General features: G+C 40.7%; 1 protein-coding gene across 16 annotated transcripts in view; it reads right to left on the bottom strand.

Annotated features, from left to right (window-relative positions):
* The window catches only part of TENM2 (teneurin transmembrane protein 2), a 719,087-nt gene that overhangs the window by 31,212 nt on the left and 666,221 nt on the right, over nucleotides 1-21,654 (bottom strand). For 13 of the 16 annotated variants that reach the window (XM_053376484.1, XM_053376485.1, XM_053376490.1 and 10 more), the window contains 8 exons: nucleotides 20,943-21,210; nucleotides 19,755-19,898; nucleotides 17,314-17,563; nucleotides 14,485-14,505; nucleotides 10,462-10,518; nucleotides 6,650-6,882; nucleotides 4,714-4,868; nucleotides 3,273-4,147 (listed from right to left, as the gene is read on the bottom strand). In XM_053376484.1, coding sequence (XP_053232459.1) covers nucleotides 3,273-4,147; nucleotides 4,714-4,868; nucleotides 6,650-6,882; nucleotides 10,462-10,518; nucleotides 14,485-14,505; nucleotides 17,314-17,563; nucleotides 19,755-19,898; nucleotides 20,943-21,210 — 2,003 coding nt within the window. The remainder of the gene's footprint in view (nucleotides 1-3,272; nucleotides 4,148-4,713; nucleotides 4,869-6,649; nucleotides 6,883-10,461; nucleotides 10,519-14,484; nucleotides 14,506-17,313; nucleotides 17,564-19,754; nucleotides 19,899-20,942; nucleotides 21,211-21,654) is intronic. The other 3 variants (XM_053376486.1, XM_053376488.1, XM_053376489.1) reach the window with 1 other exon arrangement.

Below are 21,654 nucleotides of genomic sequence, written 5' to 3'. Positions count from 1 at the left end.
TAAACAACCAAATATGCAAGCCTGAGGCTTGCCCAGGCTCATTCACGTATTTCTAAACAATAGCTTAGCATTATTATCGCTGAACTGAGCCGCTGTGAGGAACACTGGGCTGACCATACTTAAGTGAAGCAGAAGGCTAGGGTGCTTCCTTGCGCATAGATCTGCTGCTTGTCCAGACTTCCCCTTAAGATGGAAGCTTTCCCCAGCAAGCAGATCTATTGCAAAAAGAAAAAAAGTTTTGTTTGCTTTTTTATACGAAACATCCATACAAACATATATAAGCATGAAAAAAGTAGGGTTGGGATTCAATACTAGAGAAAAGTCACTGACGTTAATGAACATGGAGCCACAATTTAAGAAGGATATTGACAAGCTGGAAAATGCGCAGTGGCCACCACAATACTCAAGGTAAGGGTCTGGAAACCAAACCTTATGAGAAATGGCTGAGGGAGTTGAGGATGTTTAGCTTGGGGGGGGGGGAAGAAGACCCGAGAGGAGAGATGATAGCCATCTTCAAGTATCCTAAGGGGCTGTCACATGAAAGATGGAGCAAGCTTGTTTTCTCCTGCTCCGGAGGGTAGGACTTGAACCAATGGCTTCAAGTGACAAGAAAGGAGATTCTGACAAAACATCAGGAAGAACTTTCTGACAGTAAGAGCTGTTTGACAGTGGAACAGATTCTCTGGGCAGGTTGTGGACTCTCCTTTCTTGGAGGTTTTTAAGCAGAGGATGGATGGTCACCTGTCATGGATGCTTTAGCTGAGATTTCTGCATTACAGGGGGTTGGACTAGATGACTCTCAGGATCCCTTCCAACTTTACAATTCTATGATTCATTTATGAAATGACTTAGGTTAATTAATTTCAATTGGTAGACTGAGTAGGGTTTGGTTTAACACAACCCAAGAGCCCAGATTCAAGTAACCTGGCACTAGTGGAAGCCAGTGTGAGGGCTCCCTGCTAGCACAATGGCACTTCCCTCATCTCCTCCCTCCAAATCTGGTCTGGAGGTTCAGGAGAACCCCAAGAACAGCATGCAGGGGGATTGTTCTGGCAAAAAGGAACGCCTGTGCTGATGGAACGATGAGAAGAGTGTGACACTGAATTCTTACCAAGGTAAATATGTTGATACAATAAATAACACAATAAATAATACAATTGTAATTAATCACCAGTGGGAAGCACATTAATCATAGTAATCCTTACATATTGTACCTACAAAATGGAAAAGAAAAACAAATCAGAGTAATGTTAAGGGTGTATGTAAGCTAATAGTAAACATTTAGATCATTCTTTTAAACTCTCAAAAATAAATAAAATTTATTTTAGGGGGCAATAGAAAAAAGGGAAAAAAGTAAACCAAAACCCAGCTTACTGATCATATTGTTCCTAACAGAGCATGTGGCTGAAGTGCTTCCTGTACCTTGCCATTCTTGTATGAATAAACAAGCTCCATTTATGTATAAACAAATCATTTTGTTGCTTCCTCTCTCTTAATCTTATCACATTGGTTAGTTTGACCATGTAGCCTAATCCCATATACTATTTCTTAATAGATGGTGGATTAATCTTTTTCCATTTACAACTGACAGATAACTGGGTGGCTGTCAATAAGTGCTATCAAAAGCAATCTTATCTTGGAAAATAATTGATTTCCAACAGTGGGGATGGATACTTCCCTGACAAGGACTCTACAGTACTTATGAATACTAACCACCCCAGCCTACTGTGTCACATGGCAAGTTGATGTGCTTTCTTAGAAGGGTGTGAACTCCATATAAAGGACAAGAGATGCCACATAACTATCAGTAGGCAGCTAAACATTTTACCCTTAATCACCTACATCTGCATATTCATATTTTTCATAGTCAGTATTTGCAGAATGTCACTTACTTGAAGAAATTCTCAACACTGGTAAAATATATAGCTGAGGACGATCTTTGGAAAAACATTGGTTAATGACACTGGTTTTCTTGTGCAGACACGCACAGTATTTGCAGAATGTCACTTACTTGAAGAAATTCTCAACACTGGTAAAATATATAGCTGAGGACGATCTTTGGAAAAACATTGGTTAATGACACTGGTTTTCTTGTGCAGACACGCATGCACACGCACACGCACCCTATTATCTTATCTGTCATCTGTTTCAGTTAAAGAGGAAATTTTGTCTTTCTCATCTACTAGTTCCTGAAACGAGTGTAATTTTGAGCTCTCTAGAAATTATATAAGTCACACTGAATTTCTTTCAGATACCTTAGGATCCAATTTCCTCAACAATCTGAGGAATGAGCAATCAGCAAAGTCAATCAATGCTTTATCTGCCCAGATAGAGCACGGTCCCAATATCCTGCCCATTTGAACAGCAAGACTTGTCATCTGAGTTCCAAAAGAAACTGCAGTATTGAAATACCTGGAGAAAGAAAGCTTAGTAGGGTGTAGCCATCATTTATTAGGTTATGAGTTGGGCAGAGCAAGTATGGGAAATATTCTCTGTCGTGGCATGCAGGATCATGAAAGCTGGGTCCTATCCTGGCAGCTGCTATACATATGCATGCATCCTAAACATCCATAAATCGTAGTTGCATTTTAGGCTGCTGGGCACTGTAGTACAACTGCTTCTCCAAAGGACATTCAAAACATTAGCAGTTATCCAAATTCACTTGAATGTCATTACCGTATTCTCTGAGCTGCACTGAAAAGATGTGCACATTTGTAAATAAATAAATAAAATTTAAAGGCAGATATTCTAGGGAAGGGCCAGAGCTCAGTATTAGACTATCTGTCTTGCATGCATAAGGTTTGAAGCTCAATCCAGGGAGGGATGGGAATGTCCTATCTGCAATCATAGGAACTGCTGCCTGTGAGCATAGGCAATGCTAAGCTAGATGAACTGCTGATCTGACTCTGTATAAGGCAGTTTTATATGTTCCTATGCTTTTCTCTAAAACGAAGACCACCAGTTAATTCACAGGATGGTTCTTCTCTGTATAATTCTCTACCCGTCTATCCTTACCTGAAAATTCTTTCACCCATCTCAAGCCTCCTCCTTTGACCTTGCCAAATCTGGACCTTGAAAAGCAGTTTTCAATTACGCAGAAATCCCCCAAAGGAATTTAGAGTAGATTATGCCAAATAAGAAAATGTGTGCAAAACTAGGGGTCTTTTGAGGCACAGAATATGCTGCCTTGTCCTTGAACCATCATGAAGTCCTACCTGTTTATCAGCTAGACACAAAATGAATGTGCAACATTATTTTGAAAAGAGCCTTACTCATAAAAGGTCGTCCATGCTGTCTCATCACTTTTTGTTGCCAAGAGACCACTGCTCCCATGATAAGTCATTAATCCAAGTTCCAAGGTCTGGGTTGACACTACCTTAAGCCCACCATTTGTGCCAACAGCAAGAGTCACTATTTGATTGTCGGGCATTAGAAAATGACGTGGTGCTCCATTGGTATCCCGCCGAATTTTTAGAGAGTTGCCATTGTTATCAATCACCTCCGTCACATCATTATCGGCACTATAGGTGAAATTATATAGATATTCTCCCGTAACAAGGCTGAGGGTATATTGGTGGATACCGTCAATGTTGAAGACATACAGTTCCTGCTCTCCCGGAGATGCAATTTCATATTGGTTGAAAGAGTTAAGAACAGGTTTGTTTTTGCTGACAGCCCTGATACGTATATTTCCAAGATCTGCTATGTAAATAGTGCCATCTGGTGCCACAGCTAAGGAGGATGGGGTATTTAAGATGGCATCAGTGGCATAAGCATCATCGCCAGCATAGCAATTACAGTTGACATCATTTTTGCAGTCGCAGTCTGAAGCTGCCCCAGCCAAGAGGCAAATCTCGCCATTCGTGGTGACCTGGCGAAGCCGGTTAATTTTTTTCTCATCTGTTTCACTGATGTAAAGAATTCCAGTGTGTGAGATGGCAATGGCACTGGCTGACTCCAGTGCAGAATGAATGGCCAGTTTGCTGAGAGAGTAGTCTATACCAGGAACCTGGCAGTGCATTGGACGGCCAGCAATGATGCTAACCTGATGGTTCTCGGTGATCCGCAAAATGACATTGTTCTCCAGTACATACAGGGAGTTATCCATTGGATTAACAGCAAGGTCAGTCGGCCACTCCAGGCGCACCTACAAGAGGCACAATAAATTAGGACTGGTTTTAGAACAATCTGGACATTTCTTTGAACATATATAAATTATGTACTGAGATTCCTGCATTCAGGGGGGTTGGACTAGATAACCCACAGGGTCCCTTCCAACTCTACAATTCTATTATTCTATGTATGAAATAACAACTAATTGCTCAAATCTTAACTGAGCAACTCAAAGAGCTACGCTGTGTGTAGTTCACTTGGACACATTTCTTTTCTCTATTTATTAAAACTACACACAGTGCTTACACTGAGTAATGATATATGCAGTACATGGGACTAAACGCTTCAAAGATACATAGGAAAAGCAAAGCCAATTAAACACAATATGACCACAGCTCTATTTTTCTATCACTGAGATATGTCATCTGCTGCAGAGAAAACTTGTTTGTTATACCAGTAACTGTATTTCATCATCAATACATTCAAAACCCCTTTTCCCCATCAGATTGGAATACACAGTGTTACCTAGGGAGAACAACTAGGCATTTATCCAAAATAAATAACCATCTGTTTTATTACAAACAAGAAATAACACTCTACCTGGGTAACATCCATGCTGGAATCACAGCTTAGTGGCCGAACAGCAGTTAGGTCATTAGAGCCAAGCAGAGTTGATATTATTCCATTCTGATCAACTTTTCGGATCATTGTAGCATCAACAAAATACATAAGGCCATACTTATCTACTGCAATTCCTACCAGGGTGCAAAGAAAGTAAAAATGAGTTGTCTGACCTCATGGTTTGCTGATAAATTCACCAATTATTGTAGCTGTCCCTCACTTGTAAGTATTTGCTTCTGACTTTTTGAGCCGAAGTACGACGCCATTTCAACCACCTCAAAAGTACTGCTCCATTAGAGTGAATGAAATCTTTGGTTCTAAATTCTCAACAAATTAATTTACAAGCTAACAGTAACACCACTAGTTTCCTGGTATTATATACAAATATATAAAGCTGACACTACTTTTCAATTTATTTTTTTGCAGAAAATAAACTAATTGAAATAACTGTCCATCTAGTCCGCTGAGTATATGTACAGTCTTAGTATCTGTTTGTTCTCTATGCTGTAATAAATCTGAGCTTTCGTTGCCCCACCAAAAACTGTACTACTGTAGATATTGTAGCCAATCTCCAGTCATTAGGCAAGGCAACCTCCCCCTGGGGCACTGTGACTCCAGTCACAAGTTCTTTGTAAACACATTTTGGCTGGATACCCGTGTGCATATGCATGTGTGTATATGCCTGAACAAGTACATGTGTAAACACTACCTTCTTATCCTTTAAGTGCTTCTTCCTTTCCTTCAGATGTTACTGTCCTTGAGCTACATAAGCATGGGCACCAAGGCAGTTTTGGTAAGGAAAAGTACCACCAGTTATGCTGCCTACATCATGTAAGGTAATAGCTTCTGTGTTTGGTGCCACTAAGGTGAATTTAATTAGCACAATGAAAGAAACCTCATGCTGCAGAAAAAGCTAGAGGACTTCATATTGGTTTATCTTAAGAGGAACAATCAAGTTATAAAATTAATGTTTATCATTTTTATATTGAAAAATACCCTAAGTGTTTGAATGTCAGATTTTTATGGTTCGCTTCAGCTGTGCTTTTCAAATTTATTGAGTCGAATTATTTATTTATATGAGCCACTGAAGCTGGAATTTATACTCTTCCAATAGGTAGACATTTCTTTTATACAGTGTTTGTTTATATTTCTTCTGCTCTACTTTCATTCATTCCCAAAGGGAAGACTAGCTGAAGCGTAGGCACTTAGGCTGCAGTTTTTTAAAATGCAATATTGACAAGCAAGCAAAGGAAACATTAACCTAAGAACCATTATTCCATACAATCTTTTCATTTTTTTTAAAAAATTACATATTATTAAAATGGAAAATAAAGTCTGGCTTTTGTTTCTTTTGCAGAAACAGGATATAGACCAGACAGTGCCAACCACCTTTGCCCAAAATAACAGACACTTTTGCATCTCCAAAAAGATTTTGCTTCAGACAATCCTGACTGTTTGTACTTCTTCTCCACAATGGAATGTGAAGGTTATTGTTGTTTTGCAAAGGAACAGGGGCTGCAAGCAAACCCCATGAAAAGAATTGTCTGTGGGAAACACTTGCCAACCTGCTGTGATTCAACCAAAGATTAAAAAATAAGTCAGCAAGCAGTGTTTTAATTGCCAGATAATTATACAGTGGTACGTCGGGTTACATACGTTTCAGGTTACAGACTGTGCTAACCCAGAAATAGTACCTCGGGTTAAGAACTTTGCTTCAGGATGAGAACAGAAATTGTGCTTGGAGGCACAGTGACAGCAGGAGGCCCCATTAGCTAAAGTGGTGCTTCAGGATAAGAACAGTTTCAGGTTAAGAACGGCCCTCCGAAATGAATTAAGTACTTAACCCGAGGTACCACTGTATATAGATTCAGTCTAGCTTCAGATTATAATTTGTGCAACCTTTTACATCCCTTACCTCGTGGGCTCATTAAAGTTGCATCCACTGCTTTCCCTCCGTCACCACACCTGGCTTCATCAAAAGGCAGACACTGCTCCCCTGTACCTGCCACTACTTCAGAATTTCCAGCTAGGTCTTTTGCACCAGTAAGGGTTTTGACTTTGTAAATACGGCGGCTGTTGGTGTCTGATACATAGAGTGAGCCTGAAACAGGATCCACAGCTAGGTAGTACTTGTGGGCAGGGTTGTTGCTTTAGAAGAGAAGAAAGAGAAAACACAATGGCTAAACCAGACCCCACACAGCATAGTTCTTGTCAGTAATGAACTGGGATATGACAGGGATAGTCTTGGGCAAGAAATGTAGATAGTATCAGTCCCACCACCCTTCTGTCTGAGGGTGACTCCCACCCTCCACCCCACAGTGTAACATTAGGTTTGGCAAAGCCTGCCCTTTTCTCAGTCCCATCCTTTAATTTGGTTATATTAGAGTAGACTTTGGGTGTGAGAAACTCAGCATCAAATCCCTTCTGTGCCACTTGATGGCCTGGGGCAAGTCGCTATCTCTGAGCCTGCTCTTACTTCACAGGTTGCTGTGAGGACTACATAGGTAATGCCATGGATACCATCTTGGATGAAGGGCTGGATAAAAAAGTGACAAATAAATAAATTAATCTGAACAGGGGCTGCTGGGTAGAAGGTAGCGACATAGCAACTTACGTAATTTAATAAACTCTGGCAAGGTGTCCCATCTCAAATTATGTCTGCAATCCCATGCACACTTTATAGAAAAGAAGTTCTGTTGAATTCAGTGGGATATACTTCTGAGTAAACTTGCACAGGATTGGGCTAGATGCTTTAGACACTGGCTCTTAACAGCTACACTCACTAACTGTTAGGAAGTGTCTGCCTTGTATAAGACCAGTTCACCTTGGCTTCTAGTCAATCTTCCTCTGAATATTACATCATTCTGTATCTTTTTGACAACTGGAAATTGTTTTATATCTCAATAATTTGGACACTGAAGATATATATGGTTCTCATTAGCTTCCATTTATGGATTGCTTTTTACCACCCATGTGAATCCATCTATTTTACAGAGCATGGCTGTTTCATTTAGGTACAGAGCTTTGAAAAATAATGTAGCCACAAATGCAAAATATATGGGAAGCCAACGTGAGATGTCTTCTGACAAGAAGCTGTAAATTATTTTTGAAAAAAGGTACAGCATCTGTGCCTCCTCGTAAAATCTTTAGCTGTCTTCCCACTGTGCCAAATAATAGAATACACTACAGCCTGCCCTGAAGCTGCATAAAAGACGAATAATCTCATAATTTTTAATTGCAGTCCTTCCCCTTCTCATTCTTCACTCTTCATAGATATGTTTTTTAAAATAAAGAGTTCTGTAACGCTTTATAATAAGATGGTCAGTTTGTGATGGTTAGAGGTTAACACTACCATTTAGGTATTCCAAGATGCTGAGCTCACATTTAAGGTTAGTACTGAAGAAGCAAGACAGAAAAGTCTTTCTTATTACTCAGAATAAAAACATTCTAAATCATTCTCCGTCTGGTAAACCCTATGCTGTGGACTACTTCCACATTACTTTGAGAAAAGACTGACATACATCCTATATCTATCATCTATCTATCTATCTATCTATCTATCTATCTATCTATCTATCATCTATCTATCTATCTATCTATCATCTATCTATCTATCTATCTATCTATCTATCTATCTATCATCTATCTGTCTTCTTGCCTTTTTACTCCACTTTTCTTCTGTCATGGAACCCAAGGTGGTGTACAAGTAGTTCCCAGATGGTCATTTAGTCATGTACTGACCAGACCAAGGCCTGCTCAGCTGCAGCAAGATGCTGGCCTCATGTACTTTCAGAACACAACCAGGGCATCCTAAGGGTGGTGGAATTGAGTTTTATGCACATTCTCTGCCCTGAAAACAAATGCCTCAAAATGAAGCAAATGCATGTTGACACCATTCCATCACACTTCTGAATGCACGTATGTTTTCACCCTCAATCTGACATAAAACCCTTTGCTGCACTAAGTATGTACTTTGTGACACTGAAACACTGTCCTGATTTTTTCTTTTCCTTTAAACTCTAAAGACACAGATGGAAAAACAGCTAAGATTCCAAATCTGTGTATTTGTGACATAAAAACACCAGTATAGTGGCAAAAGTGGTAGCCAGCTTTTAGTTTCTAAACTGTGAACTACTGGATTCGGGCATTATAGGGGTCCTGTAATAAGGAGACAGCAACAATGCCCTTGCTTGCCCCATCCTATCTGTCAAATTTCCATCGCATGGCTCCACTGCGAACATGCTATACAGGAGTATAGCAGGCTCAGCACTGCAGACCTTATTCTCCAATGCCTGAAGACAGCTGGGATCTCAATGGTGGGAGGCAGGGCAAACTGCAATCCACACAATTCTGTGAGAGCTTTCACACCTGAAAGGGCCTTGTGGGGGCTTTACAATTTGAAGTCTTACTTCCTAATCGCAAATGTTTTGGGATAACAATGGTTACTCTGTAGGAGGGAAGATTTATTTTATGATTTATAAAGTATTTATAGATATCCCCTCATATAAAATATCCAACAAAATTAGCAGCATATCCTCAGAAGTACATTTGAACATGAGAAAAGCTCTGCTGGATTAGACCAAAGCTCTGTCTAGTCCTATGGCAAATCTACCAAGACAAATGGAAAGGCAGTAGCTTTCTTTTGCTGTTGTTCTCCATTGATTTGGGGATACTATATAGCCATCATGACTAGTAGCCATTGATAGCTATATCATTCCGGAATTTGTCTAATCTTGTTTAAAAGCTATCTGTTGTGGGCTATCATTGCATCTTGTAGAAGTGAATTCCATAGTCAACTATTCACTTTATGAAAAAGTACTTTCCCCTTTTACAATTATTTCACTATTGAGATACCTTGGGGTATTAAAAACAGGTTTTGAGACTGGGCTCTTGGTCATATTGTTATTAAAATGGGACTCCTGGAAAAGTCATGAATATATCAGGGAGAGGGGGAGGTAAGAGTGTAAAAGTCCTGAACCATGCACTAAAGTGTTGAGTATTTAAAATGCTCCTTTTCTTGTACCTCCTTCATAGGTTATTTGATGGAGAATACAATGGCAACAAAATGGTTCACTGAGCACAAGATATTCATTCACTACTATGCAACAAACAGAAGTGGAGTGGAAAGATGTTGCTACTGCACTCTAATTTGGAAGCAGGAATAGACTGCAGATTCCTATTTTATAGGTTGCATGCTTTTGTCTTATTTCTGCCCATGTCACTCAGGTGTATCAACAGCCCTCTGGTTATCTCACACCACCCCAACAAGTCTCCAAGAAATCATAGCTAAAGGTTGTAATACATTGCTGCAGAGAAGATGCTGATAATATATCCATCTCTAAGAGGACAACTTATAGGCCTCTGGTCAATTGCTAACATCACCATTACTTTCTTTGGTGAGGCACAATTGGATGATTTTGTTTCCCTTGTCAGAAATAGGATTCAGTGCTAACTGCAGCAGTACAAGCAATAGCTTGTGCCCCCAAAATTAATGTACATCAATAGAATTGGGCTGTAGCAGTCAAGCTTATAATGCTTTAGTTTTGAGGTAAACCTGTTTTTTCCTGTGTCTTCATACCATAGAAAGCCCATTATATTATTTGTGCAAGGCTGCAGTGCTAACTGAAACAAGCAACAAGTTCCCCAGATTTGACAGTAAGCTAAGCTAATGTTCTGCTGAAGTTTCCCCCCTATCTTGTGGGGTCAGTGGATGTCTTGAAGTATTACCTTATTTCTAATAAATCTGTTTTGACAGCTGTTCGAGGTGTGGAGCCAGTGAGCCACCTGCAAATTTAGAAATGTCAGGCTCAGCTATTCAAATAGACAACTGGACTAAATGGAGAAGTTCCTGCACAAACATGCCTGGCTAAAAACAGGCAGATGTAATGAGTATTTTAAACAAGATTTCTGCAGATGCCAGCCATGGGTGATATGGGGCAAACTTCTTTAAAAGCCAGTAGAGGCTTTAAAAATCAGCAGGACAAAGACAGAAAGTGAATGATCTAGTTATTTCTCTGCAGTTGGACCTACTGGCCTCTGAAGAGCCACAGTCTTGGATTTTTGAGATAAACAAAACCAAACCCCATGAGCAAGGGGTTATGTTGAGACAAGTACAGAAGTAGGCATTCTTGCGGACAGAATAGTTAGGTGGTGTTACCCCGATTTTTGGAGGATGTCTGTGGATGAAGATATAGATACGACAAAAATCCAATCTTTTGTTAATTGTTTTCAGAGGGAGCACCTGTGACATTGTGAGATTCTTATAGTCCTATCCTATGGTTACCCTGGTAAATATGTTTTTAGGGCAGGCCACTACAACTGCCATCCTAGCACAATATCATAACATGCAATGTTGCAATAGTATTGCAAGCTGCACAAGTATGTGTTAAAACTGGTCTAAGGACAATAACCATACAGCCAGGTCTGGTAGAACTGGGCTCCTAACCTGGGTAATCCAGTTTGCCCCTTTGACTGCAGAGCCCTATTATGAATACTGCTTCTTGGTAATACTGGAATATTGGGAGAATAAAATGCTGAGATGCTTCCGCTTAGGTATTTAGTGCAGCATTGCTATGTTTTGTTAATTCACTTTTTATGGGGTGTGTGCATGATGTTGCCATCCAGTCATTGCCATCCTAGTTCTTTTGCCCTTTCTCACAAAACAAAAAGTTTGAAAAATAAGAGAGTGGTACAATCTCCATAGCTGTAAATGACCCCTTTTTGCAATTCTATCTTTTTAAAATGATGGGGTTCTTATGTGGGTAGGGATGTAGTGGACAGAGGAACCTATTAAGCTTAGCACACACATACTGTACTTTCTATGTGGGCAGTGCAGCTATTTTATTACCCCCTTTTTAAAAACCAATTTTATAGTCAAAAATTATTTCAATGCTATTAAAAACACACACATAACAGTGAAATACCACTTAAATGAAAGGTTGTTATAACATTATGATGCTATAAATGCATTTTTTAAAGTTGTGGGTGAACATATCAGACGACACAGCAATTTCTCCAAAGCATCTCTTTATTTGTAACCTGGAACAGAACTGGACTGAAGGGCTCAGTCAGCCTGCTTATATAGAGCTCCAGAACCTCGTTACTGAAACAACTTTCTAAAACTATTCAATCACTGAACGTCACTTTCGATCCTTCATTTGCATAACTATCTACAGTATGCATCCAATCACTGAACGTCACTTTCGATCCTTCATTTGCATAACTATCTACAGTATCCCCCTGCTGGCCCAGGGGGAGAACTTCAGTACATAACAGGAAATACAAAAACCCTTTTGAGCAGCTGCCATTTTAGCAAGATGGTTAATGGTGTTGATCTTAATCAGTATTATTTTAAAATTATATATTCTGGGTGGGATTCACCTAACAAAGACAGTCAGCCCTCTGCAGGGACTTCCATTTGCGCATTTAGGTTTCCCCCACCTTCTTCCCCACTAAATTTGCTTGGGTTGCCCAGAAAATCCCGCAAAACAGCTTGCAGTGTGAGGGGGCATAGTTCCACCTGACAGGATGATACGTTCACATCAACAAAATGTTCAGCATAGAGTGATGTTGAATTCTATCCTTTGTTAATTATTCTTTTAATGACCAGAACTACACACACCGCAAACAGCCACAAATACAACCACAATTTCATCATTCCTCCTTCCTAGTTCAGTTCATATTTATATCCTTTAATATAAATATGCTAATATAGGCGGCCCCTCCGGTCTCTTTGGGGCTTCCTCTGCCCTCTATGAAGTCCTCTTTGGGCTCCAAGGAGGGTCTTTTTGTGAGCCACAAGGATTCTCCAGCTCTCTCTCACCATTTGCCGGTTTGAATCTATTTATTTAATTATTCTCAGCACCACGCATATACGCAGTCTCATGTGAGTCAATCGTGTGTAAGTAGGATGTGAGTCAATCGTGTGTAAGTTGGTGGATATTTCCACCAAATTTGCCACACATCTGTTTTATAGTATTTATACCTCCAGCATTCAGCTTATCATTAGAGTTTTGTAATGCTATAATATAATAAGGTCATAATACTCTAAACCCACAAATTATCAAACTCCTTTCTGGTCACCACCTTTAATCGCCTTTCTAACCAACTTTGATTTTCATCATTGTGTTGTTACAATACAGCAGCATTTTCATTTAAGTGGTGTTTGACTATTCTTATATATATCTGATCATTTCCTGAGGCTGATGGGAGTTGTACTATGACAATATCTGGTGGGTACCACATTAGCTACCCCTGACATGCACCAAAAGTATAACTTTTCCATGTTTGGGGCAACAGAAGCAAATTTGTGATATTGGTAATGTTAAGCAATGAGCACAGTTGTGCACTTGTGCACATATTTCCTTTATTTCCAATACACTATTTTTTTCTTTTATGTCCATTTATCGGGTCAAATGTTTTCCTTTTAACACTTATATTAAGAAGATTCTTTTTTCAAATAGACAGCATTGACTTCACAGGGAACTTAAGAAATATAGCTTCCTCTTATTTTCTACTTTGATATATTAACACACACCTTTTTTTAATTAACAGCTACCACTAAACTTAGTTCTAACCAATACAAATGCATTCCTTTTTGAACACTGATGTACTGATTTATTTATTTTTTTACTCTTTAGCATATGGATACCAGTTTTTGTCAGTTACAAGTAGCTACAGCTTGTGTGGCACTCACCACAGCATCTACTCAGACAAAAGAAGGTACTTAAAGAGTAAGCCAGGAAGTGAGGGAAACGGCAGGAAGTAACATCATTTTGGCCACAGTGTGGATATATTAATAGAGCCCTGGGCTCTCCTAGCATACACATCACACCCTTCAACAACATGAATTCCATCTAATTAATCTAGAAGCTTCATTTTTTGTTTCCACAGGTTCATGCCACAGTTGGCAACTTATAATACATATTTTCAGTCATTGTGAAAGAGGAGAGCAATTATATTTATCAAACACAGCAGGAGGCTTACACTATCTCAGACACCAAGTTTGAGTTACAGGGCCAATATATTTATCCTGGTCCAACTGGGTTGATGAGCTAATACCTTGAGTGTTTAGTGTAATGTTTTATTTGTTTTATTTTGCAGTAAATTAACTTTTGAATACAGGCAGCTCCAGGAATTGCCACTGGTGTCAGCAAGCAGGTGCATGAGTGTTTCATGCTTCTACTGTGCTTCTACTGTAATGTCCAAGATGTACATGCACCTAAAGAGTGAGCAGAGAAACTGACCAAGAAAGGAATTAACTATTTTGCAAAAGAATTCAAACTCTATTTGAAATAATAACAGATCAACCAACTAATATTGTATTAAAAGGGAGGGAGGAGCTGAATCAAGAAAAAAATTAATGAGTTGGAAATGAGTTTTTGACCCATTTCCAGTTCATTAGTGCCTTCTGAACCCTCTCCAGAATTTACAAAAGCCACTGCTGTAGTTTGCCTCAACCATTTAAGCCAATTACAGACTGCAGGGAGAAGTGCTCATATAAAAGTTAACTTGGGGTTCATTATACTTGCATTCCATTAGACATTCCTAATTGCTGTCAGAACTTATTTGGTTGCTTTTTGACTGCAGTGTATAATTGCTAATGCTTATCATATTCATATCACACAATTAGCATATTAATGTTGCTATATTTGATACATTTAAAACAGAACATTGCAAAAGAAGCACAACAGAAAAAGTAAACACAATGGAACAAACTATAGTAAATAACGATTGTGGTTTTGGTCTTACCTATGTTTAAATTCTTTATTTCTTTATAGGAAAGAAACAGAAAAGAAAGAGGGGGGAAAGGAGAACAGTTAGCTGAAGTAAAGTCTATAAAGCAAACATAACATTTTATCTTATGCGACAAGAAGACATGGCAAAGGAAACCTCTTTTTAGCTTTAGCCTTAGGTTAATTTAAGGATGAAGCACAACAGTCACAAGATAGTTCCCTGCTGGAATAGCCCCTCAAGGCATTTTTTTTTGTAAGAAACTTTCTGGATCACTGAAAAAACGTCATGTGTAAAACCGTCCTGTCTTTTATACTGACAGTGAAAAGAGTTGGCAGCTGCCTGTCAGCAGGCTTGATGCAGTGTAGGCCTGACAAAAGTGAAATGTGCTAATATCCTTTCCATTCAAACAATTGAACCACAAGAGTTTTTAAACCCTGAGCCCATCTCTACTTTGCAACTGGCTTTCCTCTTTAGTCCCTAAAATTGTCACTTAAGGCAGGTTTGACTGTCAGTGCAGTTATTCATCTTATGTGCTGTCTAACTGAGCAGAAGTGCTGTTTTATAACAGAGCAAAGCGACACTGAGCTTTGTAAATTCACACAGTATTAATCAGTGTTTATCTCAGCACTGTAAGATGAGATTTTATATTAAATTTTAGGGTCAGGATGTATATATATATCACACATATATGTGCATACATATACCAATACTAATACCAATACCTATTTATCTTGCAATGTTTGTAAGCCATGCTGTGGGATGCCTCTTTTGCTATATACATGAGAACAAAAGTTGAGCCCTTTCAAATCAATCACTGGGTTAGTGCAGTCCAGAATCCTATTTCTTACAGTAACCACAACTAGATACCGTATTTTTCCCTCTATAACACGCAGATTTTTTCTCCTAAAAAGGAAGGGGAAATGTCTGTGCGTGTTATTGAGCGAATGTGTGGTCCCTGGAGCCAAGTGGCGTGAGTGGAGGCAAAAAAAATTAGGCAAAAATCAAATCGCGCGTCTCGGAGAAGGGAAACCTGAAAAGAGGAAGCGGCTGCTTTCCTGCATTCTGCCTCAGGGTCTTACTGCCCACCCTCCTCTGTTTCGTTGCTGTGTTTGCTCAAACAGAACAAAGAGCAGGGAAAGCCCCTCCCCTCCAGGCAAGCAGAGGGGAAAGCAGAGTGTCGTTCCTTCCTCTCTGTGCTCTGGTGCTGCTGAAAACATGCAGGTGGGAGAGAGAGAGAGAGAGAGAGAGAGAGCGCGACCTGGCTGGCTTGGGTGGGTAGGTGGGGGAAAACTTTTGCCTTCCTTTCCTCCCTCCCGCTATACCCCTCTCCTGCATTCTTAGCCAGCTGCTTCTCTGCACACCCCTCTCGTGCTCCTTGTCCCTTCTGTGTTTTTCCTTCCCTCCCCACTTAAAATGTGGTTACAAAGCATGGATCCACATGGATCCTCAGGATCTTTGCATTGGGTCAGCCCAAATTCACCATCAGCGCACATAGCATGTCCATGGCTACAGCCTACCCCCCAAAAATCACGCACCCACTGTTGCCTGGGGCTGCAATGGTGCAAAATGTGGTTAAAAAGCATGGATCCACATGGATACTCAGGATCTTTGCATTGGGTCACCGCAAATTCACCATCAGAGCACATAGCATGTCCATGGCTACAGCCTGCCCCCCAAAAATCACGCACCCACTGTTGCCTGGGGCTGCAATGGTGCAAAAATGTGGTTAAAAAGCATGGATCCACATGGATCCTCAGGATCTTTGCATTAGGTCACCCCAAATTCACCATCAGAGCACATAGCATGTCCATGGCTACAGCCTGCCCCCCAAAAATCACGCACCCACTGTTGCCTGGGGCTGCAATGGTGCAAAAACGTGGTTACAAACATGGATCCACATGGATCCTCAGGATTTTTGCATTGGGTCAGCCCAAATTCACCATCAGATCACATGTCTGTGGCCACAGCATGAAGCACAAAAATGATACACCCACTGTTTCATTCAGAATGTTTTTCCCCTTGTTTTCCTCCTCTAAAAACGATGTGCGTGTTATGGTCAGGTGCGTGTTATAGAGCGAAAAATACGGTACTTCAAAGTAGCCTACAATCAAGACATAACAGCAACAAATTCCAGGAAATGGTATTCAGTGGCATACTGAAACATGACTGTGCTCATTATGTTATCAGGCAGTTATATGTGATCACACTTTCAATCACATTTGCCTCTGCAAAACTTTCAGCTGTCTTGGTCATACTGCTGCGTTTAAAACAGCTGCACGACCCATAATTTCCTTCTAAAATCCTTTAATTTTTCATACAACAAATGTTTCATTGTGGAGAGTTTTGCCCTGCTTTTGTTGCACTACAGAGCAAGATTACCTCTCCAGACAGGAGTAATGCAGTAACACCTGGAAAGCACTGTAGAACAACCAACAAAGAGGAACTATTTGTGGATGATTCAGTTATAAATCCACCACTAATACACTGTTATTGTGTCAATCACGTGTTGCAGAATACACCTGCCCAAAAACCACCAGTCTGGAGGAACCCTAAATATAACTATCCATCTTGTGTATGGGGGAGGAGCCCATCTGATACCAGGTGGCCTTAGTAGAAAATGGTGCGGCTAAACTGCTGCTTGAATTCCTACTGCAATCCTTGGAAGAAGGGATAAGGCAGCCTCAAATATACTCTGATCCAGCAGCCTTCCCTAAACTGAGTCATTCATGTTTACATACTAAGCTACAGTGGCAGGTAGTGCTGAAAGCAACAATGATATAGGAAACTAGAAAGAAGGACCAAGTTCAAAGGCATTTGTAGCGGTGCAAATGGCAGCAGAATTACCTTAATTCCAAAATGCTAGTGACATTCCTAGAAGGAAAGATGCGCCGAATGTAGTTGAAATCCCCGACAAACAGGCTTCCATCAATTCCTACCGCAAGTGCCACAGGGGCCAGAAGTTTGTTTCCTTCGGCAAGACCATTGCAACTTGGACAGGAAATGCTCCTTCGACGACCGTTTCCCATGATGCTGGAGATTACAGCAGGCTGCTGCGTTAGAAACTGATTCTCCCCACTACCTTTGTGTAGAATACCTAAGAAGAAGAAAAGCAAGGACTTACAATAATTCATAACAAATGACTGTTAAGTGGCTGAGCCAGTTTACCACTGGTGACTGTTTAGGATCCAACACATCCACTGACTCCTTTCCCCCCAGTATAGGTCCAAACCACTTTATGCTATGTCCCTTGCCCTCTTGCTTGCAGCTGCCACTAGCAACTGTTTCTTTTCGCTTAGCCCTGGTCACAGCTGTTTCACTTTTTGTTCCCCTGTAGCAGGGGTGGGGAACCTATGGATGGTACTGACTACAGCAGACCCACCCATGAGGTAAGGTGAGGCAGCAGACTTCAATGTAGGTCTTTCCTCCCCCTCTTGTTCCTGATGAAGATCTTCACTCACCCCTTCTTCCTTGGCGGGGAGGTCAGCACAATTTTGTGGTTCACTTCAGAGGCCAATATTTCTTGGGCCAGCCCTGACTACAACTCCCATCACACCTGACCACTGGCCATGCTGGCTGGGACCGATGGGAGTTGGAATAAAACACTTTCCACTCTTGATATTTAAAGTGTGGTTTATGGTGACCTGCTTCACGTGTTGTGCACAGGGAGGTTTTGCTTGTGTGTGTGAATGAACATTTAAACATGAAACCTGCCACACGTGTCCCAAAGAACTTGATGATCCTTGGGGTCCCTTCGAACTCTAGAATTTATGAAAGTGATAAAGTGCAAGAAAACCTTTGCCGCTTGAATCCTTGCACAAAGTGGCCCCAAGAAGCACTTTTAGGAGAACTATACACCTCACAAATTGTAGAAATAAGAATATGCATGGTGAGGCGTAGAAGGGAAGAGAATATCAATATTATATTCCATTCTTATATGGAGCTTCTGGTGGTCTCCCATTAATGGAGGAATTACCGTATTTTTCACTCTATAGGACGCACTTTTTCCCTTCTAGAAAGTAAGGGAAAATGTGTGCGTGTCTTATGGAACGAATGCAGGCTGCACGGTTAAGCCCAAAGCCAGAACAGGGAGATGGAATGCTGCGCAGCACTCTGTCTCGCTGTTCTAGCTTGGGGATGGCTGTGCAAAGCCTCCGTAGGGCAGTGGGGTGCCTTCACCCCGCTGCCCTGCGGAGGCTTCAAAGGCTGTCCCCGAAGCCAGAACAGGGAGATGGAATGCTGCGCAGCCCTCCGTCTCACTGTTCTAGCTTGGGGGTGGCTGCGCAAAGCCTCCGCAGGGCAGCAGGGTGCCTTCACCCCACTGTTCTGCAGAGGCTTCAAAGGAAGCCTTTGGAGCACAGCAGGACCTTGCGCTGCGCTCCAAAGGCTTCGGGTTCCTTTCGCTGAAGCCAGGAGAGTCTTGCTCTCCTGGCTTCAGCAAAAGGAACCCAAAGCCTTTGGAGCGCAGCGCGAGGTCCCACTGCGCTCCAAAGGCTTCAGGCGGCTATCCCTGAAGCCTTTGGAGTGCAGCGGGACCTTGCACTCCAAATGTTTTGGGTTCCTTTTGCTGAAGCCGGGAGAGCAAGACTCTCTTGTCTTCAACAGAGAGGGAGAGCTGCGCAGCGCCCCTTCAGCGAAGCGGGAGGAGAAATGGAAGGGGCTCTGTTTCTCCTGCCGCTTCGCTGAAGGGGTGCTGAGCAGAGAGGGAGAGATTTTTTTTTCTTGTTCTCCCCCTCTAAAGCAAGGTGCGTCCTATGGTCGGGTGCGTCTTATAGAGTGAAAAATACGGTAGGTTTCTATTTGCCTTTCACAGTTGCTTAGTTTCATAAATGCTGCAATGGCAAAGTCAGTGGATTTGTGTTCCCTTGCCCGCTTGCCACCCAGCAACCTATCTGCTATCACTTCTCATTCCAGGCGTTCTGTGCAAGGTGGTCTTGGATATCAGCTGTATCCAGTGCTGCCTTGCAGCAGCTAATACTGTTCGCAAGCTCTAGTGTGGCAGCTGCTGCTTGTGTGGACTTCTAGACGCTAATGTAATACAAAAAGGCCAAAGGCACTGGCCAAAGGCAGACAGAGAACTCTCAATATATTTCAACTGTTTGCTGCAGTGTGCCTTAAACCAGTCAATGAACACCATATGTAATGCTTATGGTTGGCATGCAAATAATCGCTTGTGTGAGTACCACCCATCAGATGTTAGCACAAGCACTCCTTGATATTCTGGAGGCAACCATGAGAATAGGGCTTGCACCCAAAGCTTAAACACATATTAAAATTGGTGAACTTACCACTTTTTATATTAAGCACATGATGTTTTTCCAAAGACCAGCCCCCTAGATTTGAGGGGTCAAGTTCAAATCCTTGGAGCAGGGAAGTTCTTTTCTCCCATAAAATCAGACTAGGACAGGTCTCATACTCAAATCCCACAGATACTGAAAAATATGTATCAATAATCAGTGATTGTGAATGATTTGTCCTCTACCACAAACTACTGTTCCCAATATATTATCTTTTATTCTGAATTAAATTCAGATAACTGACTGCAGTTGACTGAAAAACTTGATTCACTTATACCCAGGGGAACTATAGATCCTGATAGTTTGGGGGAGGGGTGGGAGCAAATGACTGATTTAATGAGGGAGAAATAGGGGGGAAGTCAGTTATGATGAAAAGGCTAGATTCTATTTTTAATTAACTGGCTGTTCAGCACTGACTGTATTCAATATATATGCTCACAGTATGTGATTATGAAAAAAGTGAAAAAGAGCGTTAATACATTAACTGATGCACTAAATATACAGTAGTGAGATTTCTTCATGTGGAGACCTTTAGAAATTATAAATTGCAATCGATCACTCCTACCAAATTGACTTTGCCCTTGCTCCAAATTTAACATGAACCTATTTATTGTTTACTGTAATAGTTATTTATGGAATCTGAAGAAGCCACCCATTATGTGGTACCAAACGGGTTTGCCACTGCACTTTTACTGAGAAAAAAGCCACAGTCCACACTGGCTTCCTGATATTTCTTGTGGTAAGCACAGTGCATAATATATATTTTTAATGCACACATGAACAGTTTTGTGAGTATATATTAAAACACTGAGTTCCTTACATATATATTTTTTACCAGAAAGCTCGTGTGTTGTAGTGGATGGAAAGTCAAACTAGGCCTAATAGAAACTGGATGCAATGCATCGTTCAGGAATGAAGCTCAGTTGTGGCCTAATGAAGTTCTCTCTAAGCTTCATCTAGCTCACTGTATGAGGAAAACATGTAAACTGTCCTAAGCTCCTCCAAAATACAAATATGATAAATCAATAAATAAGCAAAGTATTATCTTCGAACACACAAAGGACACATGTGACATCAGTTATGCTGTAATGGCTTTTTTTCCCAGATGAAATTTAAGATACTGCTGTTAGCATAACAGCCAATACTTAAAACCCACAAAATGTGAATCTGATGGCTTACCTACAGCATCTGAGAGCCCATAAACCTTCTGGCCATAAGCATCCGTTTTGTCCCAAATAAAAGTGTAAGCCAAGTTGGGAGATGCTTGAAATGACTTTTGAAAAAGATGTCCTTCCACTGCAACCATCAGATGTACTTTAATTAAGTTCAGAGGCACAAGTGATTGTGTCATGGTGATCTTAAGCAAAGATTTGTATCCAGCAGTACGGGAACTCAGATAGCAGAGTTTTATGTTGGAGCCTGGGACTTCAATTTCTTCATGAAGAACCTGAGTGAGAACGCAAAGCACACTTCAAATATGCACCGGAAGAGAGTTTTTTAAAAAAATAAAAAATAAAAAAGATATATCATGTGTTTTATTTCAAGACTGATGACTTTTTGCTGCTGAGATGTTTTAATCTGGTCTTCCTGCAATGGCCCAATTTAAAGTAAGATTTCTGGATATTTTGGTCACTTTTATAGTTTATTTTTTTAAAAAAAACCACACTTCTGGTAGATGTGTAAAAAGGAAACACATGTTGTCAGCAAGGACAGACACAAGTCTGACACGTATTTGTTACGTTACTACAATAATTCTATGTACATGAAATACTCATGCCTGTCTTTATGGATGTGATTAAGACTTTCGCCTCCAGAAGTTTTGTACCCAATTTTGTTCAGAAATGCAATATCAGAAATGGCCACAAAGAATGTCTAGACAAGCATTTCACCA

The sequence above is a fragment of the Podarcis raffonei genome, chromosome 2, assembly GCF_027172205.1.
Source record: "Podarcis raffonei isolate rPodRaf1 chromosome 2, rPodRaf1.pri, whole genome shotgun sequence".
Taxonomy (NCBI): Eukaryota; Metazoa; Chordata; class Lepidosauria; order Squamata; family Lacertidae; genus Podarcis; species Podarcis raffonei.
This window is presented reverse-complemented; position numbering and strand designations above follow the sequence as displayed.